Raw genomic sequence first — 13427 nt, 5'->3', positions numbered from 1 at the left:
TACAAGCAGAAAAACGTGGGATCTTGTAAAGACGGCTAAGTAAAGACGGCAGGATGTTTGATGTGGTCGACTCATGTTGTCCTGTCCTCCTTTACCTCCTCTGTTCCTCCTTTGTAAGATTTTTGGGGGATCTTGTGAGATTTGTGATTAAAAACAACCAACCAACCCCTGTCTTGCTGCAGCTTTGGTAAAACGGACATGTTTATGCTTTGTGCAGATTGTTCAAAAAGCATTGGCAGAGGAAGGAAGAATTGCACATGCCAGCACCAGGGCAAACACAAGATTAGGGGTTAAACAAAACACGGGGCCACTTCCTCCTGCGGCCCCAGTACGGTACACGGAAGGCGTGTAACCCCGTTATTACTGCTGGTTTGCAGCAACTGGATGGCAGGAATAAACGCTCCAGCTGCCGTCACAGCCAGCCTCTCAGTGGCTGTGGCTCGAGTCACAGCCACTCTGGTCTGTGGTCGGAACATACAGATGGTAAAACAATCTCCACTCTTTCAAGAAAGAGAAAGCAGTTGTTTTGCCAATCTCATGTATTAAGAGGGTGAGTGTCTGTGCTGATATCATTCCATATCATTCGACTGAATCATTCCATCCAATACTATAGATTATATATTTTAACTGGCAGACTCCTGCTCGACTTACTCGATCAATATTATCTGTCTTCATTTATTTCTAGTTGTGGTAATAAGTAAGTGCTGATCATTTTAAAAGTCAGCTGTGGGCTATCTGACATTAGTATGACTTAAGTAGAGTGAATTTGGACCACATGTTCATTGTGATGGATTGCACAACTCAAGCTTCTACTCCCAGCTAATGGATTTCGATGCCAAACTGGAAAGCAATGAAGGGCAGGACCCACAGCATAAACAATTTCTAAACTAAAACACAGCAAAGTGTTGCAAACCTGTTGGTCTTAATGTATTCTCTTCTATGCAGATGCAGGTCAATGAGTTAGAGGGTTGTGTAAGCCACGGAAAAGATAGAAAACCTCCTACACAGCAGGGCATGTCTGCTTTCTATTCCCTGGGATGATCATGTTTATACCTGGAGGACACGGAGCACACAAGCAAAAGAAGTCAGGTTTATGAAACAACAGAGATCTGACTCACATGCACTCCTGCATCAAATCTTTTTTTCTTTTGTCTGAGTGCATGTGAGTTTTTCTTCCCCACTATTCAGACTTTCATTTTGGTTATATTTTCCTGAGGAGTTTTGGCTACATAACTAAGACTTGAGGGCTTGTTTTGAATCCACTAATTCTGGCAATAATGCAGTTCGTGCAAATCTGTTACACATACATTCAGACATCGGCTAAATGCTTACCAAGAAAGCAACACAAATGCTGTATTTATTAATGCTTTCTGGTAATTGTTTTGCGCCAGACATTTAAAGGCTAAATATGTCTGTTTTTCAGATTTATAGTGATGCGCTGGATTGACACTTATTGACTGAGTTCCTACAGTGGCAGCAGTGTTGATAAAAGCTTGGTAAACTACTGCCGCTCTTAAATCCTGTAAGTTTGTGCATGCAGAGTGGTCACAGTCAGAGGGCTGTTCTGGTCTGCTGACGGTCAGAGCTGCAGCGTGGAGCTGCAGTAAGCCTGTTCAAAGCAGAGAAGGCTTATTTGAGATCATCAGCTAACCTCATACACTTCTCTATGTTGTAATACAAGTGGAAGTGCGGTGCCACGGTGGCTATAGAGGGCATGTGAAGACCCTGAGAACAGGTCAGTTTTTGTTGCTTTGCTTTTCTGATGTAATTTAAAGAAAGGCTCTTTCTCACAGTGAACATTTTCCTGTCAACATTGCGAAGCTGTGGTGTATGTTTTTGTTGCATTTACAATGACTGAACTCTCTCAGGCTTTGATGAGTCGTGCAGATGCTTGCAGAGACTGACGTGCTTGCACACTCTTCCCTGTCGCTCCTTCTGTTTTTACAAACCCACACTTTGAGCAGCAACGGTTTGTTTTGGCGTGACCAGCCAAAACGCCTCCAAAGCGCACCTTTTGTCACGTTAGTTTTTGCACACGACACCGTGCGTGAGGGTAAAAATGGCGTGTCCACATGGTTACCTCCCTGTTGGTGCATGGCAGCCTCTTCAGTGGGGCGGAACTTTGGAGGCAGAGCTGAAGCACAGCAGAGAGTGATGGAGAAGGACCTGCTTCTTCCTCAAGGTTACCAAGTTCTGCTTTAAAGGACAACTTGATCATGTGTGATGCCTCCATCACGTGTTTTATTGATGAAAGTAAAACCTACACAGTTGGTATATGCAAGAGGGCTCCTATTCACTATTTAGAGTGCGGCAGAATGTGCTAGTTGTTAAAAAAAAAAGGAGGCTTTGCCTTCACAGCAGAGTGTTTTTGGCTTTACTGCTGCACTGTGTTGTTGACACGTTTCAGTTGTGTCTCAACCAGGAAAACTGCAACCACTGCAGGGATCAGATTGCAGTAGTAATGTTGGCAGCCTTATCGGTGGTTATGGCAGCAAGTTTTCTTTCATCCGGCTGCCTATTCGAAGATGCTGCGACTGCATGAGCAATGGTTTACATAAAATGCCTCTCTAGCACATTATGTAGATATTCAGGGTACTTTCTCTCCTTAAATAGATGCAGCTTTTTCAGGCCTTTGATAATGTTGTATTTCAGCAAGAGAGACTTATTTAATCTGTATAGCTTCTTTCCGCTTGAGTGACGACATCTGACTTCGCCGTGGAGTCGAGTTTTTTAGATTGAGCTCTATTGGGAGACTTTTTGTCGAGTTTGACGTCACAGAGTAGAGAGCTTAGCAGAGGCTGTGTGGTTGTCAGTGGAGGTCTGTGGTTTTAGGGTGTTAAGTCCCATTTATACAGGGTAACAAGAGAAGCTGCAAATACTCGCCTGCAAACATGCACAGAATCACTCAGACTCCTTCCAGGTTCAGTTGAAGCCGCCGCTGCTTCGCTCCGGCCTATGGTTGAGATTATTAGACCACAGAACAAGTTTGGCAAACCTACAGGCACACAGAGAGCTGTTTCCCACAGATGCTTTAAAGCTCTTGCAGACAGTTAAAGATCTCTGCCGAGCCCGAGCGAGCCCAGCTGGCCTGCCCTCAGGCCTTTGGTTCAGTCTGACACATTCAGAGGAATGCTGATGCTGCTCTCTGGGTCAACAGTCACTGCCAGAGACTCCTGTTGTTTGTTTGCTGAAACCTTTTTGTTTGCTGTACCCCCCATGTGAGGGGAATTTGCTTTGAGGTCTGGTTTACTCTTGATTAAGAAAAACTATAGTCTGACTTGGAGTGGATGTGAGGGTCACGGAAACTTCAAGTTCAAAGCCAAAAAGTGCAAGGATTTCACTTGATAAACAGACCATTTTAAAGAGAGCAACCCCGGTCTTTGAGGTCAGTTCAAGCTTTGATTCTTGAGAATGTCTCATACGCTTTTTTGACTCTTCTCTGTCCCCAAAAACGCCCCCACGAAAAATCCTGGTGTGTGATTTTTATGACTTGAATCAAACGAAAAAGCAAGCCTTCTGGGTATGCCAGTTCTTATTAATCCTAACTGATGTGATGGTCAATCTTTAAAAATTGCATCCTTGGTTTTCACCTTTATCGCCTTCTCATCTTTTTCTTATGCTGTGGTCGTCTGTGAATGTTTGCAACGTGATGGTCTGTGTGGCATAATTATCTTGCCGTTTTTGCCTTGCCCTGAAAAAGAGTTTTGATCTCTAAAGACGCTGCTGGTTGGATAAAGGTCAAGCAAATTCCAGGTCTGCTCAGAGACTCTCAGACCATCCTTGAATGCTGAAGTTAAAAGCTCTTTTCATCTCAGACTTGTTTCTTTTGATCAAAGAATACAATTTTTTTTGGTTAGAGGCTGGATGATGTGTGTTTTGGGTAAAAAATTGAATCTTATATTTTGTGTCCACTCACACCTTTCACACCTTTTTTTAAGATTGTCAAATAATGTGTCAGTCTTTCTCAGAGTTGGCATAACTCTGGCGCTGACCTTAGCTGTTGTTAGTGTCACATTAATCAGCCAGCAGCTCCGGGGTGGATGTCCTCTCTTTGATCTCTGCCATACCTGTGCACAGGGCTGTTCGTGTCTCTGCTGTTACCTTGGTTGACTGGCAGCCATGATTAAAAAAAGAGCGGGCACAACACTTCTCTCTTCTGTAATAGATCATCTTAATGAAGTCTCTGTGCTGTGGCGAGTGACGGGTGATTAATTCAAACAAGTCATTAATTCCTCTGTATGAGTGCACCTCCAGCGGAGGTGCCCTTTTGATTGTTTAGGGATGAATCTGAGAAGCAAGTGGATGGAGCACTGGCAGGGTGACAAAACAGCATGTATGGAAAATTGGATTTATATTAGAACAGGGTGATGTTTTTTTTTATTAAATCAACATTTAAACGCTTTTACAACCAACTTAACCGTCAGTGTCGGGTTCGTTATAGCGCTGCAATGCAATACTTGATATTTTCTGTCAAAGAAATCATATCATGAATAAATTATCACTATGGAGAGTCATTTACAGGTGTTTAATGTCTAATTTAGCAGCTATAAATTAGCTTTAATTAAGATAGATAAGGATTATTATTATTATTACACATATATAGATTAAAACGTGTGTTGATATGATATTGATTTTGATCATATTTACCCCCAGGCTTTAGATATTAACCCCTATTTTTAAAGACATTTACTTTTGTTTGACTGGCTGAATGAGTAATGTTTTTTTCACGAATCACAAGACAGCAAAGTAAAGAAGCACATTTTACCGGATTTTAATGTAGAAACATATGGAAATTTCTGTACCAAAGATGAATAGAGGATATCCGCTTTGTCCATTGGTATTTTGTGTTTGCATAGCTGCAACAGCGGTTGCCTTGGATGCCGCTGTGGCTGTGAGTGTTTTCATACAAGCAGTAACAATACGATATACCACTTCATGGTACTATTTTGTAATTAAATATATATATTTTTTTATTCAGTTTTTTATACGTCTTTGTTCAATACTTGGAGATCATTTTAAGAGAAAGTGTTCAGTAATTGGCAGCTCATCAGCTATCACCTGATCTGCCAGCGTTAATTTCTTCGTCATTTTAAAGTCCAATGCCAGAGCATCTACGTACAGCGCACAGCCTGCCGGACTGCACAGAAATAGAATTGATGACTGATCATTTTTTCCTCCTCAAAGAGACTTTCCAACCACAACAGACATTCCAGCAGACCGTGAAGTTCTGCTCCAGATGGAGCTTCTTTAATTTTTCATGTGCAGAGTGACAGACGTGGGGATTGGGGCCGTCGCAGTGTTTTGCTGAAGTAAACTCTCTTGTGAAGCCCCGATGGTTTGTCCCGTTGTAAACAGGAAATAAGTTTTAATGTCTTTGACTTGGCGGGCCTTATCATCCTAGCAAGAAATTTATGTTACATAATTTCCAAGGATGGTTACGTAATTCGACAATGCAGGAATTTATCTGGTGCTCCAGGGTTGTATAAAAAGTGCTTTCTTCATGCATAATTAGTCACAGCTGGGCAACATGCTGCGCACCCAGCTTTCCAAATATGATTAAGATTTAGAGTAGAGAGACCTTAAAAATGACCATTTTTGGGGAAAGGGGCCACACATGTCTGCACTCTTCATCTGGATCTTGTCTTAGCTTTTCCCAAGATTTAACTTTCACCCTGTTGCAAAATCACTACTCATATAGATAAATAGAAACCAGATGACATCATTTGTTTCAGTAAAAGTACATGAAGTCAATTTAGAATATGTAAGTAATACATCGCGCCAAGATTACCTGCTATACGCAATGAGTTCTGACACCGTTTATGCTGATATAGATTTTTCACTTGTGTAGTTATTCTTATTTTGTGAGCATTTGCAGTGCTGAAAAGTGAGCGCAGGGCTTAGGGCTTTGAAAGTCAAACTATTGCACTTTCATCCCTCTGCACCTTCACAGCTTGTTGGAGCTGCTCGTGGAGAAGCTGGCTGGAAAAATCCACACGTTTTGGTGAAGTTGGGAGCAGAAACATTCCTTATATGGATGCACACAGATCCCCTTCCCTTTATTTGGATTAGATGGAAACGCAATGCAGTTTGTAATACTAGAGAACAAAATGGGCTTCGTGTTTTTTTCCAAAACAAACTTTGAGATTCCCAATTCCACATTTGAGGGAAGTTCGTACATAGCAGAGCGGTTAGTCACAATTCACTCTGTGTTGACACAGGCAGACTTCTGTTTAATGTGTTTATTTTTGGGAACCCCAAAACCTCTTATTTCCCACATATTGTAAGGTCTGGATGTTAGAAGCATTTAAGTCGCTCTAAAAAAAAAACCCAAAGATTTGGATAAAAGTCCAGAGTAGTTAGTAAGTGCAATCCAATTCAAGAACAGCGCTCTTGAAGGAAATCAAAAGCTGTGTGATAAACAAGTGAGTGTTTATTGCAGGACTTGCCCACCTCACATGTGAGAGATGAAGAGTGATCTGAAGTGGCGGAGAGAGTGGAAACATTAATCTTTGAGTGAGAGTTGGAAAGAAAAAAAAGGCATATTCCCCCAAGGACAACTGATAAACCGTTTGGCAGGAAAGGCCTTGCAAATGACTGCATTCCTTGTTACCCTTGTAAGGCTATTTTTACCAACGAAGGCTCTGTCGAGCGGGCATCTTTTGTTGCCCTGCAGCGCGAAACAGGAAAGCCCGGTTTGCATTGTGGCCCTCTGAGAGTTTGGCCAGATCTCTGGCTCTCGTCACCATCCAACCATCCATCCTTCTAACAGATGAACCCAGAAACTTTGTAAAGTAATGCAAATAGGAAGCCTGGGTCACACACACATTTCTAGATAAATGAGGGTGAGGGTTTTCCTGGCTATGTCTAAGATCTCTTCCCGAATGATGAAAGCTAACTCCCTTCTCCTCGGTCAAAGGGATGTTTGCTCTTTGCATGTTTATTCGTGTCTTTTATTGTGTTTTCAAGGGACATTCCACTGGTCAAAATTCCCCCCCGACTGTCCCCAGGAGGTGAAAGGCCCTTGCACAGACTGTTTTCCTGTTGCCATACCAGAGTCCATCTGGTGTTGGGTTAATGTTGGAGAAACAGCTCCTCAGGGACACCAGGAAGTGAATGTGATCATGTCTTGTGAGGATTAAGAGACGGCCTTAGTCGCGTTCTGCTGAAGGTCAAAAATTGTTGTAATTGTGGAAATGAACTTGCCTGTCACTGCTCCCCTCGCTACACAAGATGCATCTCGATTTCCTTTTATAAAGATTGTGCCAGGAGATAATCTGCCGTAGATTTTTAATTACCACTGCAACAATATCATTTCCCTTTGGGATTAATAATGTATTGAATTTAAGATTTTGCATATTTCATATTTGCCTCTATTTCACCCATGTTGGAGCTTTGTGTTTCCACTTCTGCTGCAGCTAGTTTTTATGGCCTGCTGACGCTGGAAAATCACCATTTACTAATCCTGTACTCTAACTTTCTTAGGCTTTAAATTCTTGATTACGTTCCATCGCTGCATTAATGTTGAAGAGTTCACATCTGCATCCAGATCCATTTTAGAATTGAGAAATGTCCACACCTCTCAAGAGTTATGTTTCTCATTTTAAAGTTCTAAGTTCATCACCTACAGTCCATGTGACCATTTTTTAGGATTCTGTTGAAGTCTTTGTTTGCAGGGGACACAGTTTAAAACCAGCACTAAACAGTAGCCATCTTGAAGCCTTCAGGCAGCATTTCATTAAAAAATTGACACAATATCTGTTAAAAATCACTCCATGGGCACAGAGACACTGCTGATTATAGGTCGTGGGAATCCACTGCTCTGATGTTATAAGTTTGGAAGAAGTGCACTCTAATTTCCTGCCTAAACATAGTGTCTCATGAAACTTTGTTCCTTGTTATCACGTTGTTTGAACACAGTCTTTCCACCCTGCAGACCAAATTATCTTTGCTTCTCTTTTCCCTAATTTATTTCTCACTATCTTCTGTCAGAGCCTGGATGAGCTGGATGATGATGACACAGGAGAGAAGCATGACAGAAAAGGGGAAGAGGAACTGGTTCAGGCCAATACCTTCCAGAATGAGGCCATGACAGCTGACCCAGCCACTGGCTACGTAATGGTAAGAAGTTTTTCTTAGTAAGAATGTGTTTTTTCACCGTCTGTTTGGGCACAACGTTGCACAGATAGCTGCATCATTGCTGCCAAACAGAGGCACTGTTGCACAGGGAGACACCAAGAGAACCCAGAGGCTGAGTTTGAGTGAGAAGCCGCAGTGATGCAAAACACAAAGGTGTCTCAGCATTTCATCATCACTTAGGACTCAAGTCAAAAGCTAAAAAAAAAAAGTCCCTAAATCGTGCTGAAACTGAAATAGTTATTGCCTTCTTTGCTCACAGAACGTCACGCATACCAAAAGGTTTATCCACAGCAGCAATGTGCTTTCCACTTCTTCTTAGATACAAATCCCATTTCCACAAAAAGCTACTAAAGAGCAGAAACTTCAGTCTGTAATTTGTTCATTTGTTTGGAACCGTTGTTTGATACAAGTCAACAGAAGTACATTTTTCACCGTCCAACTTCATTGTATTAAAAAAACAAAACAAAACTAGAATTTGATACAAGCAAAAGACTCGGGGAAAGTTTTGGATAGAGGCATGTCCGATCTAGCATTACATCACAATGCTTTCTTATTAAAATATTTGTTTGAGAGCAAAGGATACACATTTTACTAACACTATCTTTTCAGAGAAATATGTGTCCTTTCTTCAATGAATACCAGATTCAGCTGCTCAATAGTCTGTGATTTCTGAGTCTCCCCCTTGAAATGCACTATACGTTTTTACATTTTAACAGCCGATAGATCGGGACTGTGGGCAGGCCAGTCTAGCACACACTGTTCCTGTGAAGCCACGCTGTTGGAACGCGAACAGACTGAGATCTGGCATTGTCCTGCTGAAATAACCACCGACCTCCTGGGAAGAGATGTGGTCTTGATGGTAGCGAATGCCTCTCCAAAGTTCCAGTATATGCTTCTGCATTTCTGGATGCGGTAGCTAATTATGCCCATGGAAAATGATTTTCCAAGGTAGTCCTGAGCCCAGATAGCTCTACTGATCACTGTGGCGTGAGGGTCTGTCATGCAGAGCAACCCGAGGGACGTCCAGCAGTGGTGACTAGTCTTTATACATGAGAAATTTCCCCACACTCCCTGAATATTTTCACAATATAATGCTATGTAAATGTTGTGAAAGATCAACATTCTTTGCGGCGAGCCATGACTCATCCCTGGTTGGAAAGACTTTCGTGGGTGCTCCTTTTATTCCCAATTCTGACACCCTCACTTGTCAACAGTTAATCTTCTGGTTGTAGAACCGTTACTTGAAAACTCTATAATCTTTTCTGTCTTTCGTGGCCCCTCTCTAAACTTTCTGTTGATTGTGTTGCTGCATCAAATGTCAAAATAGTTTTTCTGTTTTGTGAACACAACGAAGTTGGCCTGTGAATCACTGCTTCTCTGCCAAATCACGACAAAAATAAAATGCCTGGAACTGGAGTCTTTCTTTTTCGACCGGAGCGGTGCCTCATATTCCACAAAGCAGTGCATGTGATAGCAGAGGGCTGCAAATGCACACTTGGTGACTTCTAATTGAGCACAGACAGGATTCGGAAAGCATCCAGCTGTGTAACGCCGACAGAAAAACCCAGTGTGTTTGTATTTTTGTCTTTAAAAAAAAGAAAAAGAAAAAAAATCGACTGACACGAAAATGTATTTATTTCAAAGAAATAAAAAAATCCAATGACTCTGGCACAGCGGGACAACTCTCGTGGTCGTTGCTGGGAGTTGTGCTCCAGATGGATTGACTGTAATGCATCAGCAGGCTTATTTTTGTTTTGGGCTGGAACTGTCTCAGGCTGTTTACACCAAGTGAAGACTTGTGTATGAAATATGTACACAAGCACCACACTAACGGGAAGATTGTGACAGCACCTGCAGAGATGTGGCTCTGATTGAGGAAAAAAAAAAATCTAAATTCAACTCCAGATTCAACTATTTACATGGAGTGCATGTAAACAAACAGTTCAGTCGAATTGGCTTTATGCGGCTTTGCCACACATCTGGTTTAGTAGAGGAGAGATCTTCAGTCCATCATCTGAAACAGAATATGTTCTCTGAATCTAATCTTACCACCTGAATATCAGCTTTAACACAGAGCAGATGTGGCTATGCAGGGTCTTGCCATTAGATATCTCACTGTCACTCACACAAAACTGTTCTTTCTATTCTGGTGGAGTTTTCAGCCACCCTGCTCATAAGCAACAGATACAATTTGGCTGTGGATCTGCTACAAAGCTGTCAGTCAGACATCTGTTGAGACAGAGCTTGTAGAAAAAATTAGCCATCCTTATCCTGCCCCATTTATCACGTTGGAGATGAGAAATTGCCCTGGCATGTTCATCCTGATTTATACCCTCGTCTTCCTTGCTGGTATGAAGATATTTGAACAAAAAGATATCCTAAAGAAGCTCAGTTCAGCCTCCTTTGGAGTTGTGAGGCTTTCAACCAGCTCTTCAGATCTCAGAGCATTTTCCAAGTAAAACAAGCTTTTATTCTTTTAGCGTTAGCTGCTGCAGACATGCTGGCTACTCCATCTAAGATAATAGAGTTTGAAATACTTTATCAAATGCTTCAAATTTAGAAGTGACACCTTATTCTTTTCCAACTCTTCCAAGATTTGTCAGTTTAGTCTTCTATGATTAGAACATGGACAAACTGTTCTTTATTTGTATCTTAGAAGGGCAGGCGCTGTGATAGCCCTCCTCAGGCATGTGGTCCTGGTTATTATGGCTTACCTCCCTCTGGTATGCAAGTGCTACAGGGAAACCTGTTTCAGGGACCCAGCAGCCAGAACCGTATGGAACATTCCTTGGGATCATCTGCTTTTATTGTGGCGCCAGCTCCCTGTCTGTCTCACTCTCACCTGGATACGATAAGCTGCTAGATATCTAAATCCAGCGCTTTTTAACAAGCCTCATCTGCATTTTTAATTATCGCCTTTCAGTCCAAACGCGGTGCTGATGCAGAGCATCTTGTCTGTACAACAAGGGGAGGCACACTACCCGCCGCATGACATTTCCTGCAGGAGCAGCAGCTGTTGTGCAAGCAGGTCATTTTGCTTCCTGGAACAATATTTGACGACATTCACACCTATGTTGATTCAGGATTTTGAGGATTACAGATATATGAGCCAATAAAACCACACCAATGTTCTATTTAACAGGAACAAAAGATAGCTTGTTAATGAGAAACGAGACAAAACACGAAACATGACTACTTGTATAGAAAAACATAAGAAAAGGATGTTGGTGCAGATCAAGTATCCTTAATGTTTTTATTTTCAAAAGCACCAAGATATCTGCACCAGTAAGAATAAAGGCAAGAGATTTATATGACTTTGCCGTGTTCTTTTTTCTTTCAGCTTGTCTCAGCTTGGCATTTTGACATCTTTTACTTGAGCAAGCATCAAACACTCAGACTGCTATGGCTGGTTAGCACCTTGATAAAATGTACTAAAAGCATATAGTCAAAAAATGAAGCAGTAAAGCACTATGGGCACAATTTCAGCCTAAAATGATCATGCCAAGCATTTAGATACCATAAATAAATGGCAGAAAAAAAAAGCAAATGTTTTTATTTCAACATGCACATTACTGGCTTTTGCTTCTCAGGATCCTGGAATTATCTGCTCACCTGGAAGCCTTTGTGCTTTGTGGATTTAAAATGCCAGGCGTGCATCTTATTTGAGCATTTCCCTTATGAAGTTATTGAATGCCTCCAGTAAAATTGTGATCTTTATCACGAGTCTGAGCGCTTTGCTGTGTGGCAACTGGATGGAATGACAAAGAATGGCCTCTCGACAGGCAAAGATGGCAAACCTTTAGGGACTTTTTAATTTAATCAGCTGTCAAGCACAAAATATATACCATAGCAGGCCATAAATGTCCAAGGAAGACATTTGAATGGAGTTTGTAATATAGATAAAGGGCTTTTGTCCAAAGCCTGTTATTTAATTCTTAGTGTATATTCAGTACCAAAATAGGTTGGAACACATAATCACCAGCACATGTACAGTTGCAAGAAAAAGTTTGTGAAACCTTTGGAATTTCCAGGATTTATTCACTAGTCGTAAAATGTGTCTGATCTTTCTCACCACAATGCGACTAAACTAACAGACCAAAACTTTGATTTTCCATTACTTTACTGAACACAATGAGTAAATATTCGCAATCCAGGCTGGAAAAGTGAGTAAAATCATTGATTAAGTAGCCATGAGAACCCTCTCTTGCATAATAACAGCCAGTCGGCCATTTGTTGTCGCTCCTTATGAGACTCCCATGGGGAGGAGGAGGAGAAATGGAGCATTCCTCCTTTCAAAAATATTTCAGTTGATTAATATTTTTTGAATGAAACACCATGTTCAGGTCAAACCAAACTTTCTAAACGGGGTTAAGGCTGTAAATTGAAACTTTTATCCATCATTCAATTTTCATCCACCCATCCATTTCCTTCTGCTTATCAGAGATCGGGTCATGGATGCAAAAATTCCTGGAGGGGAAACCCACACATCCCTCTCCCCACCAACACTCTCCAGCTCCTCTTGGGGAATCCCTAGGTGTTCTCCAGTGTGTTCTGGGTCTGCTTCCGGGCCTCTTATCAGTTAGACATGCCTGAAAAACCTACAAAGGTAGGTCACCAGGAGGCATCCTAATCATATGCCCAAACCACTCAGCTGACTCCTTTCAATGCAGAGAAGTAACGGCTCTACTTTGAGCTCCCCCTGGATGCTTAAGCTCCTCACCTTGTCTCTAAGGCTGAGCCCAGCCACGCCCCGTAAGAAACCCATTTCAGCCGCTTGTATCCACAATCTCATTCTTTCGGTCTCTACCCAAATCCTTGATCATAGGTGAGGGTTTGAATGAAGATGGACCAACTTCCTCAATCCATCTGTCCATCTCTTGCTCCAGCTTGCAGTCCCTTGTGAACCCGAGATACTGAAACCCTTCCGCCGAGGGCAGACATTCATCCCTGACCCAAAGGGATGACACCACTCTTTTTTTCGGTTGAGAACCGCAGCTTTGGATTTGAAGGGGCTGAATTTCATCCTGGCCACTTCTCACTCTGCTGCGAACTACACCTTCCGATCCTGTCCATTAACACCACAAACAGGATCGGTGATGAGGGGCATGTCTGGTGGAATCCTACTCTCATCGTCTTTGTACCGAGGATGCGGACAAAGCTCATGCTTGGGTTATGCCGGGACCTAATGTCCCAGTGACTGGTACACCCCCTACAGATTCCCTCGGGGAACATGATCTTAAGCCTGCTCAAAGTCCATAAAACCAACACCCTGGAACAAACTGTCACAGACA

The 13427-nt window shown here is 42.0% G+C and overlaps 1 protein-coding gene across 1 annotated transcript in view; it reads left to right on the top strand.

Moving 5' to 3' along the window:
• The window catches only part of pawr (PRKC, apoptosis, WT1, regulator), a 60875-nt gene that overhangs the window by 29302 nt on the left and 18146 nt on the right, over positions 1-13427 (top strand). The window contains exon 3 of the mRNA XM_075471535.1: positions 7990-8118. Coding sequence (XP_075327650.1) covers positions 7990-8118 — 129 coding nt within the window. The remainder of the gene's footprint in view (positions 1-7989; positions 8119-13427) is intronic.

The sequence above is a fragment of the Odontesthes bonariensis genome, chromosome 8 (assembly GCF_027942865.1).
Source record: "Odontesthes bonariensis isolate fOdoBon6 chromosome 8, fOdoBon6.hap1, whole genome shotgun sequence".
Taxonomy (NCBI): domain Eukaryota; kingdom Metazoa; phylum Chordata; class Actinopteri; order Atheriniformes; family Atherinopsidae; genus Odontesthes; species Odontesthes bonariensis.
The sequence above is the reverse complement of the archived record's forward strand: the minus strand, read 5'-3'. Positions and strand labels throughout refer to the sequence as shown.